Here is a 26,569-nt window from a genome sequence, read left to right as displayed (position 1 = left end):
TATTTAAATTAAGGTTTTAATATAAAAATATTTTAAAGTAGGTTACAATATCAGGTCTCTCCGTTAAAATAATTATTTGTTAAAGGTGATTGAACAATTCCAAGTAATTCGCAGAACACAGTTTAACAGAACTTTTTGAATAATTTACTTGGACATTATAGCTTTGTGCAGACCCATTTGGATTCATTCGTGACATATTCAGATACATTATATGAATTAAATTATATTGTGCCTGTAACAAACTGAAATGGGATTAGAATATTTGAGAAAAACAATAGTATTTTGTAAAAGCAATTTCATATAATTAAAATAAAAAGTTCTTTTCTATTTATATTATTATTTGCGACCCACCCCAGCATCGCACCGGTGCAATGATATGACATCACAATACAAAGTTCTAAAATTATCAGTGTTTCTTTACTAAGTTACCCATGTATTATATATATAAACCTTCTTCTCGAATCATTACATTTATTAAAAAGAAATTATCAAAATCCTTTACGTAGTTTTAAAGATTTAAGAGACAGAAAAATTTATTTTATTTTATACTATATAGTGACAAACGCATAATCAAACATTTATTATCACATTAAACAATGTATGTAGACATTTATATAATTTGAACTTAAAAAGTGTCAGAATATCCAAATTTTGAATCGCGATCACGATTCTTATAACTTGTCGGCATGTAATGAAAAAATGAGGTCAAGTAAAGAAAGTAATTCATCAAGTATTCGTGAAAAATAATTTTCTCCTTGTCAAGTAATACTTTTTTTAAATAAAATAATTTATATATAGTTTATATTTCTAAGTTATAAAATTTATAACAAAGTAGTCTCAACTGGCAACCTTAGAAATGTATTTATTATTTTATTTATTTTGAAAAAAATCGACCTTATATATTTTTTACTACTCAGCTTACAAACAATTGATTTAGCTGAAAAAATCTTTTCATTAATATTTTATGTCAATTAGAACCTGGATACACCACAGTGTATTAATCTTGTAAACTCGTTTGTTTATGGTGAACTTGTCTTTCCAACAGTTCTGTATAGTTAGCAGATAAATTTATCAATTGTTATTTTTTAATGTTGTATATTTAGGGAATTATTTTATTCAATTGAATTCCACTATAATTTATGAAATTATATTTTGTTAATAGCAGAAAATTATTAGAAATTCAGTTTTTTTCGCCCAAATCAACGGGAAATAATTTGGGAAAGGCGTATCCAAGGTTAAAATAATTTGCGAAATTATAGTTCTATCACAAAAACGCGATAATTAAGTCGATCAATTGTTCTGACCCGCGAGTCCCTCAGTCGATATCGTATATACTCAATGCGCGCAATATTGCGGAGTGTAATCTGGCTACGTTCACGCAGCTCCGTCAACCCAGCGAATCTTTCTTCTCAGTAGTCAGTATATTCTATTCTCACTCTCGGCTCTCGGGACATACCAGCCATAACCAGTTCGTGTCAATTGACAGGAGTTTGTTATTGATTTGTTTTTGTTTTATAGTTCGCTAATCGCCTCTCGAACTAAAATCGAAACAAATATAAAGATATTGGACCAGTTTAGTACGTCACGGATAATCTTTAACGATTTACACATTGGTGTATTGTTACCATTTGTTTAACATAAGGACATATAACATAACAACATGTATTATATTATATATATACAATATTTATACAAAAAAATTAGGTACCCTAGAGAATCTTTCTGTTTATCTTAATGAAAAGAAAACAATCTTAAATAATAATTCTGCAGAAAAGACAATCTTTTTCTCTAATGTGATGAAAGAGTTCTGTATAGTTAGCAGATAAATATATATAGCCTCCTTAGTAAAGCGTAATAACATTACAACTAATTGAGAGATCATTATTTGAATATGGACGAAAAATCTACATTATTTGACTAGAAGACCAGGTTTGCCACTAAAAAGACTTCTAGATCTTAAAAGAAAAATTATAATATGGACATTTTATGTAAGAAGTTTGTATTACTGACTGCTTTGTATCTGTCTGTAATCAGACCTGTGCATGTCCACTGAGCAATGGCCACAGCAAATGTTATTCGTGTATTTTATTTTATAATGCCCAGATAATGGCATGGCATGAACTTTTGGCTAAGAATATATTATTAATCAGAAATAAAATATGGCAACTTATCATTGAAACAAAGTTGATATATGACAATGTCAAAAAAATAAAAGTATTTTTATTGAGAATTCTCAAGTTTATCAAATAAAAAGGACCTAATATTATAAAAAAGTCTAATTTCCACATAACATTTTATGTTGTTTTATTTAATATTGAAGTCAGACTTTGAAATGTTTTATTTCTATGCATGACAAATGTACAAATAAATCGAAACAATACAATAAGTGGTTCGCACAGATATTATGTAAACTGTAACGACTTCAATTGCAATAAAATGTTACAGTTACATAGCTAAGACACATTCTAAGACCTCGATTGAAAGTGAAAGTGCTCACGCGTAATTTTTAACAAGAGCTTATCCGGTCTTTATTGATATAGTCAACTTGAAATTTATTAAATATTGTTAGTGTCAACCAAGTTTTAAAAGGTATTTCTAGATATAAAAGCACTGTATAAAAATAAACAAGTTTTTGTACATGAATTTAAATTATTGTTTAGTAATAAATAAATTTAACACAGATCCTTTGTAATTGAAGTAGCTTGAATTAAATTCTTTGTTATTCTTAAACCAGTAATGTTTTGTAAACTTTCATTTGTTTCAACCCTCAAGTTATGAATTTTGAAACGATTTATGCTTTCAACACTTCTTTTTATTAAACTTTTAGTTCCTAAATTTATCATGGAGGACCATGGTCATATGGATCATTCAAATCATGAGGCAGCCCATATGTCTCAAAATATGGATCATAGCATGATGCATGCAGATCATCAAATGAGCATGAATGGCACAAACTTTTTGGAGGAAATTAATGTGAGTTCTTATTTAAGTTGAGCTTAGAAGAGATTATTATGAAATTTTTAATAATATATTTATATATATTTTTATTGTATAGGATATGTTTAATTCAAGCAAAGATCTTCCCATTGAAGGAGCAGATGTATTACTTCACAAACAGCACTCGAAACCCCTGCATGATATGCATATGCATATGATGTCAATGACTGTAAGTGAATTATTAATCAAAGTAGGTACAGTACTGATAAGTGTACAGTAACTAAACCTATGTTTATATTACATATGTTTCAATATATCAGGTATCTCAATTATTATTTCACATATAATTTTATAAACAATTTTAGTTAAAATATAAACAGAAGTTATTATTTTTACAATCTGACAAGAATTTTTTTTTTTTAGTTTCATGGAGGTTATATGGAGACAATACTTTTTTCATGGTGGAAAGTAACAGATGTTGGGGAATTTGTTGGATCATTTTTAGCAATATTTATATTAGCTCTCCTTTATGAGGGGTATGAAATTTTTTACACAAATGGCTATAGACATAATATAGAAAACAGTTAACATTTAATAATACATTAAAGCATTAATTTAGTTGGATAAACAAATAAACTGTTCTGAAATTGAATTTCACATGTGAATTTACTTTCTAAAACTTTACCAAATTTGATAAAACTGTTATAATTTTCTCTTTTTTTTTAATTTATTTGCAATAATATTTATAAAAACAGTGTACCAACCATACTAAAATAAGCAAATACTTTTAGATTAAAGTACTACAGAAAGCATTTGCTTTGGAAGACTTATACAGGACTTCAATACTGTGCAGTGTCCCCACCTGATAAAGGTGTAGCCAACATATGTGCTGATGAGCCTCAAGTAATACAGTAAGTTCATTAATACCCTAATCAAATTATTTCATCACCATTCAATCATTTAATGTAATCCTAAAATATATTAACACGTTCAGTGCCAGCGACACGCCTAGCGTGTTCATGCGAATTTCTATAGCCACGCCGCGAACACGCTAGGCTTGTTCTAAGAATTTCAGTGATATCTTAAAAACTAGGCTAAATTATTCATTCAAACTAATTGTGTGCAATCTTCAAGCGATAAGCTACTGAGTTTTTAAGTGGCCCGTTAAAAATAATATTTTTTTTTTATTTTACAAAAAAATGTCTTTCGTAATGCCGGCGACACGCTAGGCTTGTTCACTTATTAAGGATAATCATAGATTGTCAAACTGTTTTTTCAACAAACCACATTTTATTTAGGGCTTATTACCAATTTGTTGAAAATTGAACTAATTTTGTTATTGTTTTCTCAAATTTGCGGAACTTTGTTACATTTTTTTTTTGTACAAATATCTATTATTATAAAAATTTATACACCTTTGTAGTATAAAAAAATATAAATAAAAATTTTAACAAAAAGAAAAACCGACTTCAAACAAAACACTATTTTAAAACAAATTAATATGCACGAAAAAGTAATAAAAATAATTGCGTATTCAACATATTTTTTAGAGTCTTCCTAAGTTAAATGAAATGAAAAATATTAGACTACTTAAAAGTCGATTTACGATTATATAATGTAGTTATAGTTATTGAATCGAATTGATAACCTCCTCCTTTTGGAAGTCGGTTGAAAACTATATAAGCCGTAATTCTGCCATTCCTATTTAATAACAAAGTTTATACTAAATTGTCTTACTTTGTGTTATGTTGATACTGATTATGTATTACAAGTACCTATATGTTAGTTCGATTAATCATTAACTACCACATACATACACCAAATATATAAAATTAAACACTAAATAAGGCTGATTTACCTTAAAAATGTAAACTCATGTCAACTTCAAATTCGTGTTACAAGAATTGAAGTAATGAAACAATAAAACGTGTTTAGCTTACAAGAAGCTTGATTATTTTTTAATTATTTGTTTATTAATTATTACTTATTTAATTGTTCTTTATTATTATATCAAGACATGTGCACCGAATCGATATCCTATGACCTTTGAAAATTTCTAGCAACTAATAAGAAAGTGAACGAAACAAGTGAGATAAAAATTGATTTTAGAAATTAATAAGTATGTATTTGAGAAAACAAAAAAAGAAGGTGGATTTTTATGGACACTTTATGAAGCGAAATTTAAACTCTGTTTTAATTTGTATTGAAAGTTCTATTTTATTTTATTTGATTATACCTTGCTACTTTCAAACTGACCCGCGTCCTTTGCAGGGATACAACAGTAGATAACAGGTAACAGTATATATCATGAACAATTTTTTTATTGAAATACGAACTAAATCATAACGCGATAAAAAGTATATATCAAATTCGACACCAATATAAATATGATATGTGGGAATTTAAAAAAAGTTTTACAACCACTGATTCATTATGATGTTTAGTACCCATAAAAGCGGTTTTTTGTCATAATTCCGGGATAAAACACTGACAACATCATTCTAAACACCTTAATTATTGCATAACACAAGAAATATTAACTAACAAAGACCGTTTTAACAAAAAAATTATCATTTTTTTGTTCCTGTGCCAGTGGACACGCTACGCTTGTCCATACAATTTATCTAGCGATGCCGGGGACACGCCTAGCGTGTTCGCGGCATTATGTATGGCGGCATCGCTATGAGCATAGGAAAAATTTAGGTGGCAGTGAACGTGTTAACATTAATATAATGTGCAATTGCTGTTTTAATGTTTCAATTTTCAATGATATTGAACATTTAAAAATTAATTGTATTATTTCAGACCTATGCCTCATGCACTTGACAGAAATATGTAAGTTTTGTATTTGTTTTTTTATGAAATTAAACTTTAAACCCACTAAAAAAAAACAAGAAAATATTTGCTGTATTTCATATTAATGTAGTTGTTGTATACTCTTTTGGTAAGGTTTATAATTAATATATAAGACTTAAACACTGAATTATATTTGTGTTAAAGTATACAAGCATCTTTTCTCTGTTCATATCTTGAAACAGTTAGCTAGTTATATTAAAACTAACTCTAACATTATGAATTTATAGATATTTATTTAAAATACATATTTTATTGTTTTAGCCCAACAATGATGAGTGTTGAACATGCTTGGCAGACTGTACTTCATGGCGTACAAGTTTTAGTGAGCTACATGTTAATGTTAGTTTTTATGACATATAATACATGGCTTTGTGCTGCGGTTGTACTTGGATCAGCAACTGGTTACTTCCTATTTGGTTGGCGGGAATCAGTGGTGGTAGATTTTACTGAACATTGTCACTGACATAGGTTTCATAGATGCATACCAGCATAGTATTAATTTAGCTTATTTTATATCCTTGCCAATAGAAAGGAATTAAAAAAATGGTAATATTTATATATATCATGGTGTTAAAAATAATTATCATGTTATATTAAGACGACACTGGGTAGTGAAATATTTATGTCTGTTTATTATGTACTTTATAAGGTTTTATTTAGGTTATTAAAAAATTATAAAAGCTTAAATTTTTTGTTTCTTTACCCACACACATAAAAAAACATATGACTTTAATTTTTATTTTTAATATCTATATGCTTACGTGAAATATGTTTCTTTAAATTTGAGTGACTGTTACATTTATAAGCACAATATTTACAAGCATAAGGTCGCTCATCACTATGAAGACGTTTGTGAGTTTTTAATGAACTTATGAATTTTGATCTAAAGGTACATTCATCACAGATATATCGTTGTTCAGGTGTATGGATTCTTTTATGCGTTTTAAGATTAGATGGAAACTTTGTAGTGTATGTACAATTTAAATAATTACATTCATAAAGCTTATCTGTTTGAAATTGTATATTTTGTTTAGAACAAACACTTCGGTCATTTTGCTCCCTGAAAATAAGTTAAATAATTTTTGTTAAAAAAATATTTTTATCGAAAAAAAAATTACTAACAAATTTAATTCTTTATACCGTTTTAAGTAATCCTCGGTCGTAGAATCACTCTGAACAGTACGATTGTTAATTTTGTTTTTATAATTTTCATTGTTATCTGTACATCTTTTTTCTTTACTTAATAAAATAGATATTATAGACTTTGGTTGCGGGCTAAATTTTATTTCACTTTTTTTTCTTGGTCGTCCAACACTATTTCTTAAATTAGTTGGAAGATTATTTGTTGCTTCACTATAAATTCTTAATGGATTTTCTTCTTCCACTACTTCCATGACGATCAATTTAACATACCGTTGTTCATGATGTAATTATAATTTTACCTGTAAAATTTATTTTAATTGTATAAAAATAATTGAAAAGTAAACAATCTATATGATTGTTTATGTTGAATGACAACGATGAACGAAGTTTATACAACAGTTCAAATGATATTTATCCATGTCGGTGTTGTCGGCACCAATCTTTAAAAATATTTTTTTTTTTCGATAGCAGGGTTGCTTACGCTTAAAATAAATTATTCTCGATAGAAATTACATTTAATACTTTCCGTATTAAATGTAATTTTAAGATAAAGAAATATATTAGATCGTACAAGTAGTTCATCAATTGTTTTTAAGAGCAAATAATTATATAGGTATGATGCTGTATTATGAATGCCACTAATATGGAGGGTGGTATAGCGATCGCAGTTCCATAGTTGTAATGTTTTTTTACCGCCGTAGGACTTAAAAACCAAAGACTTTATAATTACTTTAATTAAACAAAAATTAAACTAATTTGAAATAACACTGATCAATTTTAACTACAGATATTGAATGATTAATAATTATTTATATCTGAAAACGAAAACTATATTCTTATGATGAGGACTTGTCGAACTGGGTCGCATGTGGAACTGGCGGCTCAAAGCATCAGCGGTTCCTACAGCCGTCTACTGTAACATAATATACTCTATTCGAACCATAACAAGAAAAAAGTCGAATTAACAACATTTGACAGCAAATGTATGCGCTATAATTGGTCGAGAGCTATATTAATCTATGATATTCACTATGGATTTGTGAAAAAATGGCGTTTTGAACGTCGACAAATCTATTATTGTATTATAAATAAATATCATAAGCTCTTAGTAGTGCACGATTCAACTGAGTTAGTAGCAAATCGTATGTAATACGTAATCTAAGTTTTTTTTATCTTTCCCAGTGGGAACTTTGGGCAAGTGCACGGGGTTCTTGATCAATTTTTGCCCCAGATCAAACAAAAACGTCTGCATATTTTCAAAATAAAGATTCTAATTTTTCTGATGGCAACAAATCAGTTACTAGGTATTACATCAAAACATTATTTATTCGAAAATTGAAGAATAATTAAAGTATTTTGTCATTTCTTACAAAATAGTTTTCCGTCTATAAGTCATAGGGACCCCATTATTTTAATATGACCAGAGCCTCCAATAGGTTAAAGAAGACCCTGACTACTATGCTATTATAATTCTTGCAACGTCCTTATTAAAAGTGCACTATCTCAGGATACAACCTTCAGATGTTCGTCTCATTAAGATGTTACGAGAGGTGGCGTTTCTCAGTTAAGACTTAGTAATCACGCCCTATACCTTTGATACCGTTAAAGAGACTGATTTGAATACTTGCTATACAGTGCTTTATTCCCATACAGAGACTATTTAATCTAGGACTTCTAATGCGGCCTTATATTTATATGAATATTGTAGAACGAAAGTCTAATTGAAAACGAATCAAAATTCCACTGTGATGTATTCTACTTTTAAAAACATGCAGACACAGTAAAAAAATACAATAAGCTAAATGTAAGTTACATGCACGGATAATGTATCTCTGGAGTTGCTAAAATAACATAAAACAGGAAACATAATTTTCAAAAATTGAATATCAAATATAAATCAGTCGTCGATATGATAACAGTCTAAAAAGAATACAAATAATATTTTGTTTTTTTTCTTATTATTTTGAAAAAGCTATACAATTCTTATTTCAATTATTATATAACATTAAAGCCTATTTTTATTATTTATTTGGTTAGTAAAAGTTAAAATCTCAAACTAAGTTTCCCAGTCCATATGGAGTGAGAACATTTTCATATTTTGTCCTTCCGTGTACTCTCTTCATATCTTTTTTTAAAAATGTTACTTTGGAATTCGCATTGGTCCAACATACACTATAGCTTATTCCAATGCGACACGACACCAACAATTTATACTACGCTAACTGGAGAGTGTGCGCACACTCCGTGCCGTTAGTTAGCGTTTTATAAAATTTGTAATATACTTCTCCACGATTTTTTTAATACATATAAAATAACATATTTTGAGCCATTTGGCATAAAAAACGAATTTTTACTGAAATTGAGTTGGAGCAGTATAAATTGTTGGTGTCAAATGGAAGTAGGAAAAAAGAAAAACAAACCTTACATTTGCGTATTTATAATAAATATTTATTACAACACAATACAAAACTTATATTGAAGTCCTTATTTCCACGTTAATTTTACTTCTAAATTTCCGATAGTAGTTTCGTTGACGAAACGAAAATATATATCCTGTTATGACTGGAATATAGTATATAGCAAATAGTATTACTACTGTACTACACCTATTAGCACAGGTGCTGTATGGCCTGCTGCGAGAAATTGTTTTAGTGGATGGATTTTATTACCTAAACTTATTCAAGTAACAACATATTGGGCCAACCTAAGCTCATTTTATGCTTATACGAATAATTCTCGACAGTGAAAAATTCGACTAAGTTCTGCAATAAAAACTCATGAATTCAAAGATTCATTTATTGTTACAAAATGTAAAGATGTAGGTATATGTGACAAATAACTGCGAACATGGTTGAATTTAAAGAACACTGTCAGATTCAGCTTCTGACCATAGAGTATTTTTGGCATAGAAAAGGAAATTGCACATACATAATTAGATACTGATTTTATATTCTATGCAACTATGATAATCTTTATCCCGGTGTAACTTCATTATTATGATAACATAGTTGATAGTACATATTTATTATTACATTAAGCTCAGAAATAGGTTAGTAGTGTAAGTAGTGAATAAAATGCGTGCCTTTACCTTTATTAGAAAGTTAAGTTCTGTTCCTAAAAGTAAAAATTTTAGGGAAGAACTAGAAATAAATTATATTTCAACTAATCTATTTCAAAAAACATTGTTAACTGTTGGTTCAGCCACTGTAGCCCTCTTTGATCCATATAGAGGTGATATGATTGCATGTTTAGGCGAAGTGACAGGGGAAGCATCTCTTAAGTATATGCGAGAAAAAATGCTTGATAACAGTGAAGGAGCAGAAATATTGCAAGAGATGCCCCGAATAAATTCACAAACAGTTTGCTTTAAATCACTCTCAGAATTACCTGAAGATACTCTTGGTCGTGTTTATGCTGATTTTATGAGGGAAAACGATATAACAGCCGATTCAAGGCTACCTGTACAATTTATCAAAGATCCAGATTTAGCTTATGTAATGCAAAGATATAGAGAGGTTCATGACTTAGTTCATGCTTCATTATTTATGAAGACTACTATGCTTGGTGAAGTAAGTATAATTAAATGAATAAATAAACATTGGACAACAAAACATATATTAGTTTGATCCCAATATAAATAGCTCATGTACTTGAGTTATGGAAAATCAGAATCATTGATGGTACATCCAACACGAGGACCCAAGAAGACATAGAAAAGTAATGGCCTTTTTCACTGTGGACTGGGCCAGGAATCAGGACCCAGAACCTCTGAGTGGCATATGCATGAAAACCGCTTTATTTATTTATTTACTATAGAATACATTTTAAGTGATCGAGAGAATGTAGAGCTGCCAGTTTCACTACATTAATTATTAGCATATTTGTGATTTATGATGTTAATTAACAGATTGTTCTATTCAATGATATAGGCAACTTTAGTCTCCTTCCCTCTTATGTTGTAAGTTAAACTAGTTAGTAATAATATACTGTTTTTATTTCCTAAGGTTGCTGTTAAATGGGTGGAAGGTATTCAAACAAAGTTACCTATGTGCATTGGTGGTGGTATTTGGGGAGCAGCACGACTCAAACCAAAACATCGACAACTTTATCTTAAATATTATTTACCCTGGGCTATCAAGACAGGACATAATGCAAAGTTTTTACAAGGTATTTTATTTCATATAAATAATTTTAGTCTATAGTGACTGTAATTTGAGTTTTACTGCCTTTTAATATAATATGACTTAACATTAATTTTCAAATAATTTTATGAAGTAGTCTTTTAATTGATAAGTTTGCTTAGAAAATTTTGAATTCTTTTTTTTTTCAGGTATTTATTACGAGAAGAGATGGGAACAAAATATTTATGACTTCCATAAAGAGATGAATATATCAATTTTAACTGAAAGATAACATTTTAAAGTGGATATTTGCAATATAATTATTTATTTCAGCATTAGATATGTATAGAAATGAAACACTAGTTGTTTAATGTAAATAGATAAATATTATTTCTGAAAAGTTTGTTGTTAAAGAATGAATTGGTGTAGTGAAAAAATAAGTTTTATTGTTATAATTCGTTATAATATCATATATTTATTAAAGAAAAACTAATTGTTTCTTCATAACAACATTTCTGAACTTCGTCCATTTGGGTTGTGCAGAGGAGTAGTGTGTTCACCAACTTCAACAATCCATTCATACCAAACTCTACGGGCACTTACACATCTCCAAAATATGGCTTTTATTTTATCACCTTTCCTCACTCGTAAAGGAGTCTGGAACCATAATTATTTCTTTAAATAGTGTCAATAGTTTATTTAAACTAACTAAATTTATACATCTAATCTATTTAGATGTATTTTAAATATGTCATTTACAGATAATATTTGAATTTACCAAATTATGTCAGTTATTAACAAGCCAATTGACACAGGGGGATTTTTTTTCTAAAAGATGAGCATGCATCTAGCTACAGTTTAAAAACTTTTTGTAAGATGCAATAAATTGATTTTTTAAATAATTACTAAATATATTTATTACCTTAATAGGTATAAATATGGGAAACCATGATATCATTCCTGGGCTGTGAGTAGAGGGTACAATGCTGATCATTTCCTTTCCATATAATAAACAGTCAAAATATCCACCAAACCCATGCATCACATTATCCTGCTCAACATCCCATGTGAGTGTAGTGCATCTTCTGTTATCTGTCATTGGTAATCCTCGATAATCAGTGAGATCCTGTCCTTCATAATTCTTCATTCCTTTAGCAGGATGATCAAAAGTAAAAACACACTAGAAATGAAAAGCAGCCAATGTCAGATTGAAATAATATTGTATTTAAAAGAAGACAAAGTTGTTTAAACTAACCTTAGTTTCTGCAATATCATGTTTGTTTTGCATGTAAACCACCCATAGAGTTTCAAGATTCTTTTCTATTTGGGCAGAATTTCCAGGAGATGCTGCTCTAGCAGCTGCCCACAATCTTGGAGACGAAATTGGCGCGACATATGAACTATATTCTCTGGGTATAGATATACCACCACTTTTCAATAAGCCTGCTGCACCATCTAAACATTCTGGTGAAAGTTCATTGTCACCCCAAGAGCCTACAAGAATAAGAAATATATTTACCATACCTTTTAAATATATTTAAAAAATAATTATGAAGAAGTGATAAAATAACAAATCTTAAAAATATTTTAACTTTTAAGGGAAAAATATTACAACTGCATATAACAGCATAGCCTAAAAAAAGTATTGTAGTTTATTTTATGTTATTTTGACAATTTATAAATGTAATTCGAATTTTCAATATGGCAATAATTTTATTACCCAGTAGTTCAGAAACGATAATATCAGCCTTAGGTGAAAAATTAACTTGACGCATATCACCAGGTATTACTGTAACATCCCGCTCCCGCCATACTTCTCGTACTTGAGCTGCAAGTACTACTACAGCACACGGATTCTTTTCAACTGCTATTACCTGGAATTAAGAGAAATAATGATATGCCTTATAGCTTTAAAGACATAATTATACAATCAAGAGCATTACGGAGAAAAAAGAATTATATTATGCTTACTTTAACTTTGCTGTTAGTAATATCTGCTGCATTAAGAGTTGCTCTGACAAGGGGTCCCCTTCCAGCACCTAAGACCATAACTGTAATTGGTCTTTCATTTTCTTTTACTGTATTATCACCCTGTCCAACCTCACACTTCTTTGCTTCTATAATACATGAGTCGCTCTGATGATCCTGTTGTGATGAAACTAAATATAAATTAATTAAAACTTTCTGACAACCATACCCAACAACATTATGATTATATTATAAATTATTTTCTCAATGTCTAGACACATGCAAAGCTAACACTTCAGTTTGTGTAGAACAAAAGGTTCTAAAATACTACATTGACTATTACAATTATCAGTAATTTATTTTCTTAATGTTTATTTGCAACAAATAATTTAAAAAATAAATTGGAAATACGCAATTTCTTACAATAATTGTAAACAACAAACATTTGCTTAAAATGTGTATGAAAATGTTTAAACAATGACTAATTAATGTAAATTGTTATATTTTAAAAATTAAATTAAAATCTTTTAAATATATATAAAAAAATAATTCAATACTAATTATTTTGTATGTTACATATTACTAACATCAATGCCTTCTCCTTTCCTCTTCTTGTGAATATCAGTAAGTGCTTGAGCAATTGCTTTTTGGTATTGATCATATTTAACTGGATCTTTTTCGAAAACATTATAAGTGTGCGTGTCTAGGTTATCTGCTAAAGGTTGTAATGGAGTTTGAAGATAATCCTCCCATCTGTCATGATAAAGAAATGCAATTAATTTTTAACAAAACTTTGAGTTATTAATTATTATAATCCTGCTACTTATTGTTACTTTAAATATCTCATAACATTATATAAGATAATATACAAATACTCTACAATGTAAAAAATGAACTATTTTTTTTTAAATATAAATAAGACTTATTAGTGATGCTGTGCATATAAAAAAATCTGCAGCTGTAAATGTAGTTAAGTTATTTACCCTTTTGCATAACTGAGCATTGGATCATCACCAATATAAGGCCTTCTCTTCCAAAGTCTATATAAATATTGTAAGTAATATTCAATATTTGACCTCCTTGCTCCACTAACAATAACCTGAGCATCATGCTCTACCATACTAACTACTACTTGTTGGTGAGCTCGTGATAAAACTGGATACCTTAAACAAAAAGTAGTTATTTACATATAATCCATTAAATAAATGAAAGTACATAAAATGCTCTTGTAGACTAATTATAGATATCAATGTATATTTTGACAGAAATTGAATTTAAAAATTAATACATGTACTTTTTTTTTTAACACTCACCCTTTCCTGTTATTATGAAAAAGTGAGGTAGGAATGATTATAGCCTTAATAGGCTCACCAAGCCATCTTTTAAGGATATCTTGTGAAGGGAGATCTGCTGACATCTCTATCACAACACCAATTCTTTTATCCCAACCCATGCGTTCATGAAATTTGGTCCACCAGTGCCACGGCTCATTCCAAGCATCATCATTTTCATTGTCTATATCAATGTTTGCTTTTAATGTTTTATGACAAAGCATTGGTACACTAGCCCAAATGAGGGTTGGATGATGGCTGAAAAAATATTTAAATTAATAATTTTATACTTAGCAAAATACCTAATTGCAAAATGATAAATGTTTTGTAACCTTGTTTCAAAGTAAGTATGTATATTTCTAGCTAGGTTATTTGTATATTTTGAATGTAACGATAACATAACGGCCGGAAGTCCCAGACCTCGGCAGTAAGATAGTTCTTCATTGAGAGTGTCCTCATGTCGCTGACGAACAATAGGCGACGGAGCGTCTGGATCTAAATACTCTGATAATTTACCGACGATTCTACTGTTCCAATCTTGAGGCGACAAAATCATGTCAGACCGGGTGAATCCTCCAACAGTACCGCCGGATGGAAGAATTGGCCGGCGAAAACGTGGATGGATGATCGGCGAAACAATAAAAGCATAATTAGCATGCAACGCTTCACTGAGACACGCTTGTAAATCAGGAGCTGTAATATAATCTAGACCACACGAAATTTCTTGCTGGGCCATTATGATTTAGAGTAATTTTATTCCTACACATTAATTTCAACAACAATAATTTTAACAATTTTAAATGAAGTATCACAAATGAAGCACGCTTGTCGCTTTTCAATTTGTGTAATTGTCAAGACAAACTGTCAAATTATTTTTTTTTAGTTTATGTAATGCCCTGGATTGCAATTTATAAAGCCTAATTGACAATAAAGTGGTATCAACATTATTTTAATTAACCGTTTTGGTGTTATTAAGCAAATACAAAAACAAATATGTCTAAAGTTTCTCATTAAAAAGATAAAAGGAATAGTTATTGCCATACATTGTATATTCACAGTTGAATATATAAACGATATATTAATAAAATGAGAAAATCCTTTTAATGTACCGACGTCATATACTCTTAAATATGAATTACAGAATGAAATAGTTATTATTATAACATATTTTATTCTATTTTTAGTTATATATTATATGTTTTTGTTTAAAAGGTATGCAATAACTATATTATGGCTGTGTAATGAAACACCTTGGCTTCTTTATCGGAATCATGAAAAAAAAGTAAAACTCATGTGTTTTCTTGACATTTTGAATATTTTTATTAAGTACAATTACGAGGTTAATGTGTCGTAAATTTATATCAACATAACAGTTAAATGTAACATATTAAAAATCAAATATTACCAAAATGACAGTGCAAAAGAAATCTGTAAAAAATAATCAGTTAAAAAAAGAACTCACGACTGAATTAAGTTTTTTGAAAAATGTATTTTCAGTTTTATCCATTCCTTTGCAAAGAAAAGGTAGTTATTAAATAAATCATACTGATATTACTTTTAATTATAGTAACTTGAGTTTTATGTAATTATGCCCAATAATTTGAAAACTTACTCAAGATAATAAATATAGTCACAAATATATTGTATTTTACTTTACACGTGTCTTAGTTTGTTTTTATTTATTTAATGTAATTATTAATTATTTATTTTAGACGATGACGACAGTCAAATGGATATTGAAATAACTAATGAATCTAAGAACCAAGAAGAAAAACAGGTTACTGAAAGAGCTCGTAATATTATGGAGCTTGAAAAAAAATTGGAAAAAATTAAATCTCAAAATAATTTCAATCTTAAAAATAAACTAGTAAAAAAGAGTTTAAACAGTAAATTAAACAAGAAAATAAAAAAGAGAGAAAGAGTGAAATTAAATCCGAACAAAGTAAAGGCTGCTGCTGCAAATATGGAAGAAAAAGAAACTAAAGTTAAAGCTAATGTTAATACTGCAAAACCAATCTTTAATAATGAAGGAAAATTAGTTTTTTCAAAGTTTGACTTTGCTAAGCTAGGAGAAAAAGGTATTCTTTGTTACCTATTATTTTTTTATTGATACTTCTTTACGTAACAGTATTTTTAAATTACTTTGATGATACATTTTATACATTAGTGACACAATTACAACTCTAAGAAGTTGTTATGATACATAAATTTAACTAGATAGTATTAGTTATAAAAAAAGAAACTTAATTTTGTATTTAATAATTACTTGCTGTTAAATTATAATTTTGTGACATTTATCAATAGAGATTTGTGCTGTTAACTGGAGCAAATATGTAGTACTAGTATATTAGCAAATATGTACTTTTAGTATTACATACATTATAACAATAGTTGCTATTTGTGATATATGTGACGCTAATTAAATGCCAAAATAATGTTGATTTATTTGGAATTAATTGATTACAATTTTTTTTTTTAGAAAGAGGTAATAAATCAAAGAAGGATCCAAAAAAGCTTCTCGATGACTTGAAACAGCAAGAGGACAGGTTACAAAAATTGGCCGAAACAGATAGTGACAAAGCCAAAGAGTTAAAAGAAAAAGCTGCATGGAAAAATATCCTTCAAAAAGCTGAGGGTGAAAAAGTAAAAGATGACCCGACTTTGTTGAAAAAATCTATCAAAAAAATGGTAAGGTTTTACCTAATTAAAATTTTACTTTTATGATTTAAAATTTTTCGAATATATAGTGTTCAAATTTTGAACTTTATGTACTATACACATGCTTGTAAGTTGCACACAAGGAGGACTTATAGCAAATTACAAGCTTCTAGAAGATATGATATTGGTGTGACACAACTCTAATCTTAGTAATGAGCATGTTAGAAGGATGCAAGTTTTTTCCGTAAATTGATGCGTGGTTAGTCAAAGTCAAAGTCAGAGTCAAAAACCTTTATTCAAAATAGAAGTGTTTACACTTTCTTATTGTTTGTTAGGGTAATTTATGTGCACCATTGCTCCTTGGACACATGCCTGTCAACCACTATGCTGTTTGTCTATGGCTCTGTATGTTTGTAGCAGACAAGTGTATTAAATCAATTAAACTGAGCACATTCTAAATATTCCATAATGTAAAAGTTGCATGTATGTTGGTAAGCTATTATTGATATGATGATGAACTATCTAGAATGGTTTCCTACCCAATGCTTTTCATCTAATTATGTTTTATCCAAATATTTTTTGTGGATGGACGTTACAATATTACTATTTCATTAAATTTGAAATCTTTGTATAATTTACTACTTAAAAAATATTATACAAGATTACTGGCTTCCTGGTCAATTGCTGCCCCTATAACAAGCAATGAATGATAGTTATGGGTGCTCCAGGAAGCAAATTGTATGCAAATGTAACATCAGTATTAAAAATTCTGCTCTGTTTTACATAACAGCTGCTTAAATATTTTAGTGACAAATAGTCTCAGTAGGTTTATATAGATAATGTTACTAAAAAAGTTTTCAAATTAACAGGAACAAAAAAAGAAAGTGAGTAAAAAGAAGTGGGAGGGTAGAATTCAGAGCGTAGAAAAGAAGAAGGAAGAAAGACAGCAGAAACGAAAAGAGAATATTTCAAAGAAGAAGAAGGAGAAAAAGTCGAAAATTGTGAAAGCTGCTGTCAAAAGAGGACGAGTTGTAATTTAGTTAACTAATTGAATAAAAAACCTTTTAAAGATATCAATATTATTTTTCATTTTTTTTTAATCTTAATACCATAGCATGCTGTTCGTCACGTCTTCTCCGCCCAATGTTTTCACCTAAAGAGCAGGGTCACAGTAATTGATGCCTTGAATGTATTAACTCAATATCTTAAAAAGCATTTCTCTTCTGATGTTGACGATGATGCCAGATGAGCCCAGGAGATGATGACACAAAATATTTGGTCATTTGTACCAGTATGGCGGTAATTCAGGGGTCTAATTACGTAAAGGCTAAAAGGAAAATGATGGTGGTAGCGCTCGCACCGGCGGCCCAATCACGTGGGCGTTAATCGAATGCGTCGAAAAAATAAAGAGTGTCGAACGATTTGTTCCACAAAAATGCTTGTGTTTTCAGATAGTCGACGACCGACGCGAATACATTAATTTTAATAAAACAATTCAACCATTTGTACCAAGCTACTTTTTGGAGCTTGAAGCTAATTATCGTCGAGTAGCCATTCACGAAATCACCCTGTCATACTTTTCCAACAGTTCCCAATGACCGCCATACCACTGCAAAGGATTATTTTTTTTTCACCAAACGATTTGTAGCACCCAGAAACTTTTTTTAACAGTTCCCTGTATGATCATAAATGGAAGTCTGATAATGCCATACCTTGGGAGGCGTCGAATGCGGACAATATTTTTTTAAAATCCTAAGATTTTATTCGTAATTCGAACGATTTGTACCAGTATGGCACTAATTTTTCCTGAAAGTTTGAGGTTTAACGAATATAAATACAAAGTTTCAAACACCTAGGTGGCAGCAATCTTGTGTGTGGCCCTAAAGTCAAATCAAAGTGGTCATAGTGTAGGCTTATTTTTTAACACAAAATAAAATCCGAAAATCCGTTTTTTTTCAATTTGGTAAATGATTTAAAATATCATATTGTTACAATTCGTTTCAACTTTTTTTACATATCCTGCTCGAATGTGTCGAATGTTTTCCGCCCCATAGTTATAGTATGGGATTTTTTTTTAGGTTGAAGTTTATTCAAATGAACCGAATACAATGATGCCATACTGTAACAACGGGAAGTTGCGTCATATTTTTGAATCGTCGATCCCACAGTCGCTTAAGACCAGGGTCTTTAATCAGTGCGTCCTAACTGTAATGACTTACGGTGCCGAAACGTGGACACTCACCGTAGGACTGGTCCACAAATTTAAGGTCGCTCAGCGAGCGATGGAACGCGCGATGCTTGGGGTTTCTCTGGGCGATAGAATCCGAAATGAGGACATTCGCCAGAGAACTAAAGTCACCGACATCGCGCGGAGAATTAGCTCGCTGAAGTGGAAGTGGGCTGGTCATGTCTCCAGACACATTGATGGCCGATGGATGGCACGTGTTAGAGTGGAGACCGCGCTTAGGCAAACGTAGTGTAGGGCGCCCTGTGACAAGATGGACCAACGATTTGAAGAAGGTGGCGGGCACGGGATGGATGCGGACTGCCCAAGATCGGGATGGTTGGCGTTCTATGGGGGAGGCTTTCGTCCAGCAGTGGAGGGCAAAAGGCTGAAAAAAAAATACTGTAGCAAATGATTTTATGACCTATACCTTGAAAACGTATTGAAACATCAGGTTTTTCAAGTATGGCGCCACTTTCGCCCTCTACTACAAGTATGGCAAATTTATTAATGGTCACATTATTCCACAAATACAAATCACAAAATCCAAATGTCATACTGGTACAAATCATCAATTGTTTTTCTTTTTCACTGTTTACCTCAAGGTCTTTAGTTATCCGCCCCACGTTTACAATCTGTTATAATTCTCAATGGTTGCCATACCACTGCAAACGAGTAATTTCTTATTTTTCGCCAATCGTTTTGCACCACCCTGAAACATTTTTTAACAGTTCCCTGTACGATCATAAATATGTCTGATAATGGCATACCTGTGGGAGGTGGCGAATGTGTACAATATATTTTTTTAATTTTCATGTATGTATGCATGTATGCACTTTTTACCCCTACTAGAAGTATGGGAAAAATAATAACGGTCACATTTTTCCAAATACTTTCCAAAAATTCAAATGCCATACTGCTACAAATGTAGTCGTAAATAACCATATTCTGTAATATGTCGTATCAGTATTGCACCCGTATAGACTAATTTAAATACTACTCATTACATAAAATGTATACGAAATGTATACGAAATGGATACGAAATAACGACAAACAGTATCATAGTTGACTAAAACTTTTGAGGGTACCAATGAAAATGCGTACTAACGGAAAGTAATTTCGTTTATTCGTGACATTTGTATTTTTATTACAATATTTTAGTTCGTTAGCTAAAATCTAGGAGTTACGACCCTAATATAAGAATCTGTTTATAACTTTAGGTAACAACAGCAGAATGCGTTTACAATTGCTCCAAATGTTGAGGTTGCAAACATTTGTAGGTACAATATTTCGTTTCTGCAACTAAAAGTAGCGGTACAATTTCGGTGGAATAAGAATGTATGCAAAAATTGCACTGTTTTACAGCTCTACTTTTTTGTAATTGAGATAAAACTAGGTATGCTATAAGTATCATAACTAAATTCATATGAACACATTTTTTCTTATTTCTAGGTGCATAAATTATGTATAACACCACACTAAACTCTACAAAAAATATACGGTGTAGTATAAAATGATTGAAAAATAAAGAAAAATTCGTTAGGTTAAGTTCTGATCATGATTTGTACCATAGCACTAAGATGCTAATAAAATTAAATAATATGTATATTCTTTTCGATTATAAAAATTTATATATTGAATTTAAATAAATTATAATGTAAACATTTTAACTGTGCCTGTATAAAGTCGCACATAAGAAAAAGTAATAAATTGTTATTTAAATCTCAGTCAGTTTTTGTCTGATTATATTTCTATTCTTGTATCACTGAATTTCAATACAATATTTTGACGATTTTGCTGAACATATGATATTTTATAATGTCTTGTTAACATTTTGGATTCAAATAACTTTTATATCCAATACATTATAATATGTGATTGATAGTGACTTCAGAATGGCACAGTTATAATGTTTGTACATATATGCAAATCATATGTTTGTTTTAGATAAATACTCGTAAAATGTATTTCTTTGGATACAATTTGTTTGATTGCGTTATTAAATTTTGTCACATATAATAATATATAATAATTTAAATAATAGTATTGCATTTACGTTTAAAAAAAAGTTTTCTTAAAAGTAAGTATATCTTAACTTAAACATTACTTTAAATTAGGTCAGTTTTGAACTCCTCAATCAGTAACATATCAAGACGAACTATAACAAGTATGTATCTACATGATACATATACATTATTTTGCACAATGTTTCGACAATATAGAAGTTTGCAATATTTATCATAATTATAATTGTTATTATGCGTTTGATTTCGTATTACTGATCTTATAACAATATGCAAATCTTTATTGTCTTAGTTGTAATTGACTGTTACCCAAGCCTCTTATTGCACGGTAACGTGCCTAGAAAATCTACGGCAAAACCGTTATATGGAGTAAAATGGAAGCTAAAGATACACGATGATATAACATCGTATAGTCCAGGCTGCATGAAATCGTATAGCTACATGCGGTGGCCTATAAAACATCGGACGCATGTACTATATAATAGGGTAATTCGTGTTGTTTTTATTACATAAGAGTTCGTATTTCAGTTTTGAAAACATAAACATAAAGATCTACGAATAAAGATATACATAAACAATAAATGTGCCTAGCTTTACGCTATTGATATAATGTATATAAAACTAGACTATTCTTATATTAAAAATTAAACACATTGTATGTAAAAACAATTGTAAATAGCAACAACTAAACATGAATTATAAAGCCTCGAAATAGAAGTCTTATTTTTGAATAACTTGTAATAAAATAAAATTAAATAATATTAAAATTTGTCTGTTAAAGATAGAGAACATGAAAATATAATTCATTCATTAAATAATAAAATGTATAAGGCTCATAAATATGAAGCCTTATTATACAAAAAATATAAACCTTTAAATATTATTTTATTATTAAGGACCTACTACACCAGACCCACTTTTGCTCTATTTAAGATAAAGATCAATATAAAACTTTATATCTTGTGGTTTATATTTTCAACATTTATTGGTTTAATAAGCCCTTAAAATTGAATCCTATGGATATAAGCAATAGTTTTCAGTGTATAACACTTCTAGAATAAATATTTGAGTGACTGTACTCAACAAAACTTTCCATAACTACATGCTTACGGCTTAGCCAAAGGTCATTGCACTTCACAAAGTTTGCCTACATCTAATATTATAAAACAAGTCTCATACATAAAAAATTGTCTTTAGAAAATATTCAGATTACATACCTAATAATCAATATACAACTACGATTTAAAAAATATTTGGAGCAAGATGTACACTGAAGCATCAGAAATATAAAATATGCTTCATGTACAGACACTACCAACCATTTAAAAATATAAACTTATACACTATATTCTAAAAATAATAAAAAACATATAGCTTTTACAACTTTCAAAAATAGAAAAATAAAAAAATGTTAAATGTAATACTGCACACTAATAGTCATTAATCTAAATCAGTCAAGGCATACATTCAAACAATAAATAATATCTGTCATTTTAAAAGTACAATAAGTCTGGTCTGGTTTGTAATTAGTAAAGCTGTTCAGTGGAAACTTACAGGTGTACTATAATATTGTTACAAAATAAGAGGTGGGTAACCATTTGAGCATATTCTTTTAGTCCATAAAAACAGTAGGATTTACGATGCAATATTTACTACATCCTCATAAATATGCTCAAATAGTAATACTTATTTATAATGTATTATACTTAATCACTACATTCTAAATTTAAATGGTAATAATAAAGCAAGTTGTGAGGCGGGATATTTGCATCAGTCTTGTGAAATTCTCAATTGTGTAAATTATTACTGTCATTGATTTAACCATTTGGTAAACTGTATAAAATAAAATCAGAAAATTTTTTGTTACAATCTACTTGTAAAATATTGGTTCAAGCTATTCATCAGTTCATTTCTGATTTTAAAGATGTAAGAGTGGCATCTAGAACTCTGCCAGCAGCATAGCTAGGTATGTTCAAGTAAGCTGGTTTGTCATGTTCACACAGGCCTGGCTGTGTACAACAACGGCTTAATGCAGATCCTGATGTGTTCGTTGAAGTGCTGCCGCCACCATCATGTGAGTTTCCTAAACAGATCATTTTGTGATTGTTAAACTGTTCTAATGAACGAAATTGTTCTCCACAATTTTCACATTTTAATTCTCTAGCATGTACTTTTTTGTGGCTATTTAAAGACCTTGAATTGTCAAACACTTTAGTACACATATCGCAGTATTTTAATACTTTCTCTCCTGTGCATACAACTTTGTGATTGTTAAGTCTGTCTAGTGACATGTAACGCTTGTTGTTGCATAAATCACATTTGAATTGTTTCTGAGGTACACGGCCTGTGTGAACTTGCATGTGTTTTCTTAAGTTACTTTTATCTTTTATATATTTTGAGCACACTGAACATTTGTTCACATCTTTTCGAGTATGGCTTGCATCTAAATGCCGTCGCAAATGTGATTTTTTGTAAAAAGGTTCCAAGCAAATTTGGCATCGGAATGGTTTCTGCGCAGGATGTACTCCAGTCAAGTGAGTGTTAAATTCAAGAATTGTAGGATAACTCTTTCTGCAATGAGGACAATGAAATAATTTACGACATATAGCCACACTGGAATCGCAGAAAGGATCTGAACAATCGTCACAGAATGAGTCCAATCCGGCGGGCGGTGGAGGAGTAGGTGTGGTTTGAAAATGATCTAGGTCATTCTGTAAAGGATCTGTATCAGGAGTACCTGCTCCGCTGGGTTCTTGTTTTACTTTCGTTTGGTCACTGTTTTCTGAGAAATCATCTTGGGAAGGAACACTCCGCGATGTACTGGCTAGCATCCACCAAGGGTTGTAGTGCCATGCTCCTAGCCCACTTTGAATGCCTTGACCTTTGATATCACTTGGTTTTGTTTGAGTTTCTGCGTTAGAAAAACCGGGAAAACTTGGCAGTTCTTGATGTTTTGGCTTTGAAGATTCGAAAATACTATGTTGTGAAATAAGATGTTCATAATCGCTTGTTTCCAACTTTCTTTCGTTCCGATCGTTTGGGTCTTTTTTAGACATATTTAAAGTTTCTGTAAATCAATAACAATACCACTATTAATTTAGGACTGACTATTAACATCTCACTGCAAATAACAAAAACATACAAATTGTATATTGTTTACGTAAACTTGAGAGCAAAAACATAACAAGTAAACAAACAACGCAAATGCGCGAACTATCAGTATTTTAACATCAACAAAGCTACAAATTAATTAGATTTCACTGTTATAATGAATAAGATATTATTAACTTTAATAAAAGTATTAATTTCTAAGCTATTTATAAATACATACTTTTTAAACTTTTTCTTACGAAATATAATTATTTCAAAAGCAATTCAGCCATTTTGTTTAATTGTAATATAGATAAAATATAGCATACTACTTAATTTTAAACATAAAGATAATAAAGTATGTTTAGGTGATTAATTTGATTTTTTTCTTAACCCTTAAAAACAGTATTTTAATATCATCTCATATTTGTACATTACTAACATTTATAGAAAAGTTTATAATAACTATCTAAAAGTTTTAAATTAAATTTTTATAGGCTATCATCGTAATTACTTCTAATTTATTGATGGACCATAAAACGAAACTTATATCATATGATATTAAAAATAAGCAACGATTAAATGTGTTATTTGTGAGTAAAACATAAAAGAATTTTATTTTTATTATAAAATTAAAGAAGAAGCTAAACAATACAGTAATAGTGAAAAACTTCAAGAAAACACAGTAAAGAATAATTCCAGTTTTCTATTTTAATTTTTAGTTTTATAGGTGTTAATTTTTGATTTTACTTTTAATATAATTTGGCCCTAACTTGAAATTGTATGAAATAAGGATTTCATTAACATTCAGAATAATTTGGGACAAATGTGCTTAAAAAGTACTATTGGAAATATATATTTATAAATTTGATCAACAAAATAATTTAGAAAACAGCTTAGTATATATGTATTTATATAGGATATCTAACTTTCCCCTAACTGTTTTAACTACTAAGTAGTGTATTGAGTTCTTGTCATTTCTTACTTCTATATACCAATTTTGATTTTGTATTGTAATGTAAAGTATCTACTACTTTTGGAGGGCTGGGGTTTTATCTTATGAGTTATGACTGTTAACTAGTAGTTTTGTACTCTGTGCATTTGTATGACCAATGACAAGTGTCAATATTTGACAAATGATATTATAAAACAACATTGTCTATGTCTATTGGTATTTAATGAATTTTAAATATTGTAAAAAATATAATTATTTTTGATTATTAAGTAATGTTCAATTAATTACGTATTTAATGATAAGGAAGTTGTACGCTCACAATTGATAAAAATATTTAATAATGGAGTGGCTTAGTTCAACTATACTTAAAACGTTTTGGCGACCGACTGTTAATACTATTAGGTTATAAATATTATTTTTGTAAAATTAAATTGAATGAAAATATATTTTTTAATGCGAATTGGTTTCTAGAAATAAATTAAATTTAACTTTAAGGACGAGATATCATGCAGACAAAACAAGACTTGTTAGGCGTTATGGCTACGAGGAAAAGATTTGGAGTGGAGGACTGATGCCGCGTTCGGAAGGCAGACGGTTGCCAATACCCGAATACAGGTAGAAGTTCTACATCCTTTGACAATCTATGGTATTTAATTGAAAACGTTTACGTGAATGTGATTTTATTAATTATAGACCATTAAATCCGTGGACTCAACGTCGAGCTTTATTTGGTCAAAATGATTACATTGACATCCTGGGTTCTGGTGAATTGCATCCTATTAAGACACTGTATACACTACCTTCATGGATTAAAGGAGTTAGTGGCCATGAATATCATGTAAGTAGACCATAATGTAAATATTTATTTTTTGGTAAAACTAAGCATTTATTGATATCATATTACTTACAAATACACTTTTAATTGCAGATTCTTTTGAGAAAGAAGAAAATGTTTGCCCGTACTGGTGCTCCGATGATTAGACCCACTAAATGGAAGGAATATGAAAAGAGATTGTCCTACCTATATAGAAAACTTAATAGAAAAACTAAAACTGGTCCATCTCCTTGTTAAATTTTATATATGTATATTAAATGTTATTGTAGTAAGTAATTAAAGTTAGTGAATCAAATTTTATACACTTTTTATTAAACAAAGATACAATTTTAAGGGTTCAACACAAAAGATTTTATTAAATTCTATATTTTAATTTATTAATTATTGCAACTTTGACTAGTAGACAAATATTTGTGAATTTACAA

At 29.7% G+C, this 26,569-nt stretch overlaps 7 protein-coding genes across 8 annotated transcripts; 4 read left to right on the top strand and 3 right to left on the bottom strand.

The window, feature by feature from the left end:
• The first annotated feature begins 2,213 nt into the window (after window positions 1-2,213).
• Window positions 2,214-6,480, top strand: LOC124540583 (high affinity copper uptake protein 1). Of its 2 annotated transcripts, none has more exons than XM_047118275.1 (7): window positions 2,214-2,564; window positions 2,828-2,973; window positions 3,056-3,166; window positions 3,361-3,473; window positions 3,729-3,848; window positions 5,743-5,772; window positions 6,055-6,480. In XM_047118275.1, exons 2-7 carry the CDS (start codon window positions 2,842-2,844, stop codon window positions 6,254-6,256), a joined length of 708 nt encoding a protein of 235 aa, XP_046974231.1. In that variant the 5' UTR covers window positions 2,214-2,564; window positions 2,828-2,841; the 3' UTR covers window positions 6,257-6,480. The 2 variants fall into 2 exon arrangements, with proteins under 2 accessions (XP_046974231.1, XP_046974229.1); XM_047118273.1 differs by having other exon boundaries at window positions 2,215-2,589.
• Window positions 6,382-7,389, bottom strand: LOC124540606 (zinc finger protein 737-like). The gene is made up of 2 exons (XM_047118276.1): window positions 6,934-7,389; window positions 6,382-6,853 (listed from the first exon to the last, which is right to left on the bottom strand). Exons 1-2 carry the CDS (start codon window positions 7,185-7,187, stop codon window positions 6,523-6,525), a joined length of 585 nt encoding a protein of 194 aa, XP_046974232.1. The 5' UTR covers window positions 7,188-7,389; the 3' UTR covers window positions 6,382-6,522.
• A 2,487-nt stretch (window positions 7,390-9,876) lies between these two features.
• Window positions 9,877-11,539, top strand: LOC124537385 (ubiquinone biosynthesis protein COQ4 homolog, mitochondrial). Its single transcript, XM_047114219.1, has 3 exons — window positions 9,877-10,505; window positions 10,941-11,103; window positions 11,267-11,539. Exons 1-3 carry the CDS (start codon window positions 10,011-10,013, stop codon window positions 11,347-11,349), a joined length of 741 nt encoding a protein of 246 aa, XP_046970175.1. The 5' UTR covers window positions 9,877-10,010; the 3' UTR covers window positions 11,350-11,539.
• Window positions 11,484-15,217, bottom strand: LOC124537375 (protein arginine N-methyltransferase 5). The gene is made up of 9 exons (XM_047114208.1): window positions 14,689-15,217; window positions 14,339-14,614; window positions 14,009-14,188; window positions 13,613-13,778; window positions 13,029-13,202; window positions 12,778-12,931; window positions 12,313-12,551; window positions 11,980-12,237; window positions 11,484-11,714 (listed from the first exon to the last, which is right to left on the bottom strand). Exons 1-9 carry the CDS (start codon window positions 15,090-15,092, stop codon window positions 11,559-11,561), a joined length of 2,007 nt encoding a protein of 668 aa, XP_046970164.1. The 5' UTR covers window positions 15,093-15,217; the 3' UTR covers window positions 11,484-11,558.
• Window positions 15,218-15,659: 442 nt separating this feature from the next.
• On the top strand, window positions 15,660-18,087 carry LOC124537330 (surfeit locus protein 6 homolog). Its single transcript, XM_047114150.1, has 4 exons — window positions 15,660-15,880; window positions 16,069-16,434; window positions 16,836-17,044; window positions 17,884-18,087. The coding sequence occupies exons 1-4, from the start codon at window positions 15,766-15,768 to the stop codon at window positions 18,052-18,054; spliced, it is 861 nt and encodes a 286-aa protein (XP_046970106.1). The 5' UTR covers window positions 15,660-15,765; the 3' UTR covers window positions 18,055-18,087.
• A 2,257-nt stretch (window positions 18,088-20,344) lies between these two features.
• On the bottom strand, window positions 20,345-24,654 carry LOC124538840 (zinc finger protein 492-like). Its single transcript, XM_047116075.1, has 2 exons — window positions 24,596-24,654; window positions 20,345-24,331 (listed from the first exon to the last, which is right to left on the bottom strand). Exon 2 carries the CDS (start codon window positions 24,318-24,320, stop codon window positions 23,166-23,168), a length of 1,155 nt encoding a protein of 384 aa, XP_046972031.1. The 5' UTR covers window positions 24,321-24,331; window positions 24,596-24,654; the 3' UTR covers window positions 20,345-23,165.
• Window positions 24,655-25,463: 809 nt separating this feature from the next.
• LOC124542192 (39S ribosomal protein L51, mitochondrial) lies at window positions 25,464-26,435 on the top strand. The gene is made up of 4 exons (XM_047120139.1): window positions 25,464-25,711; window positions 25,805-25,924; window positions 26,003-26,147; window positions 26,238-26,435. Exons 1-4 carry the CDS (start codon window positions 25,650-25,652, stop codon window positions 26,379-26,381), a joined length of 471 nt encoding a protein of 156 aa, XP_046976095.1. The 5' UTR covers window positions 25,464-25,649; the 3' UTR covers window positions 26,382-26,435.
• The last annotated feature ends 134 nt before the right edge of the window (window positions 26,436-26,569 follow it).

This window comes from Vanessa cardui, chromosome 2 (genome assembly GCF_905220365.1).
Source record: "Vanessa cardui chromosome 2, ilVanCard2.1, whole genome shotgun sequence".
In the NCBI taxonomy this organism is placed as follows: Eukaryota; Metazoa; Arthropoda; class Insecta; order Lepidoptera; family Nymphalidae; genus Vanessa; species Vanessa cardui.
This window is presented reverse-complemented; position numbering and strand designations above follow the sequence as displayed.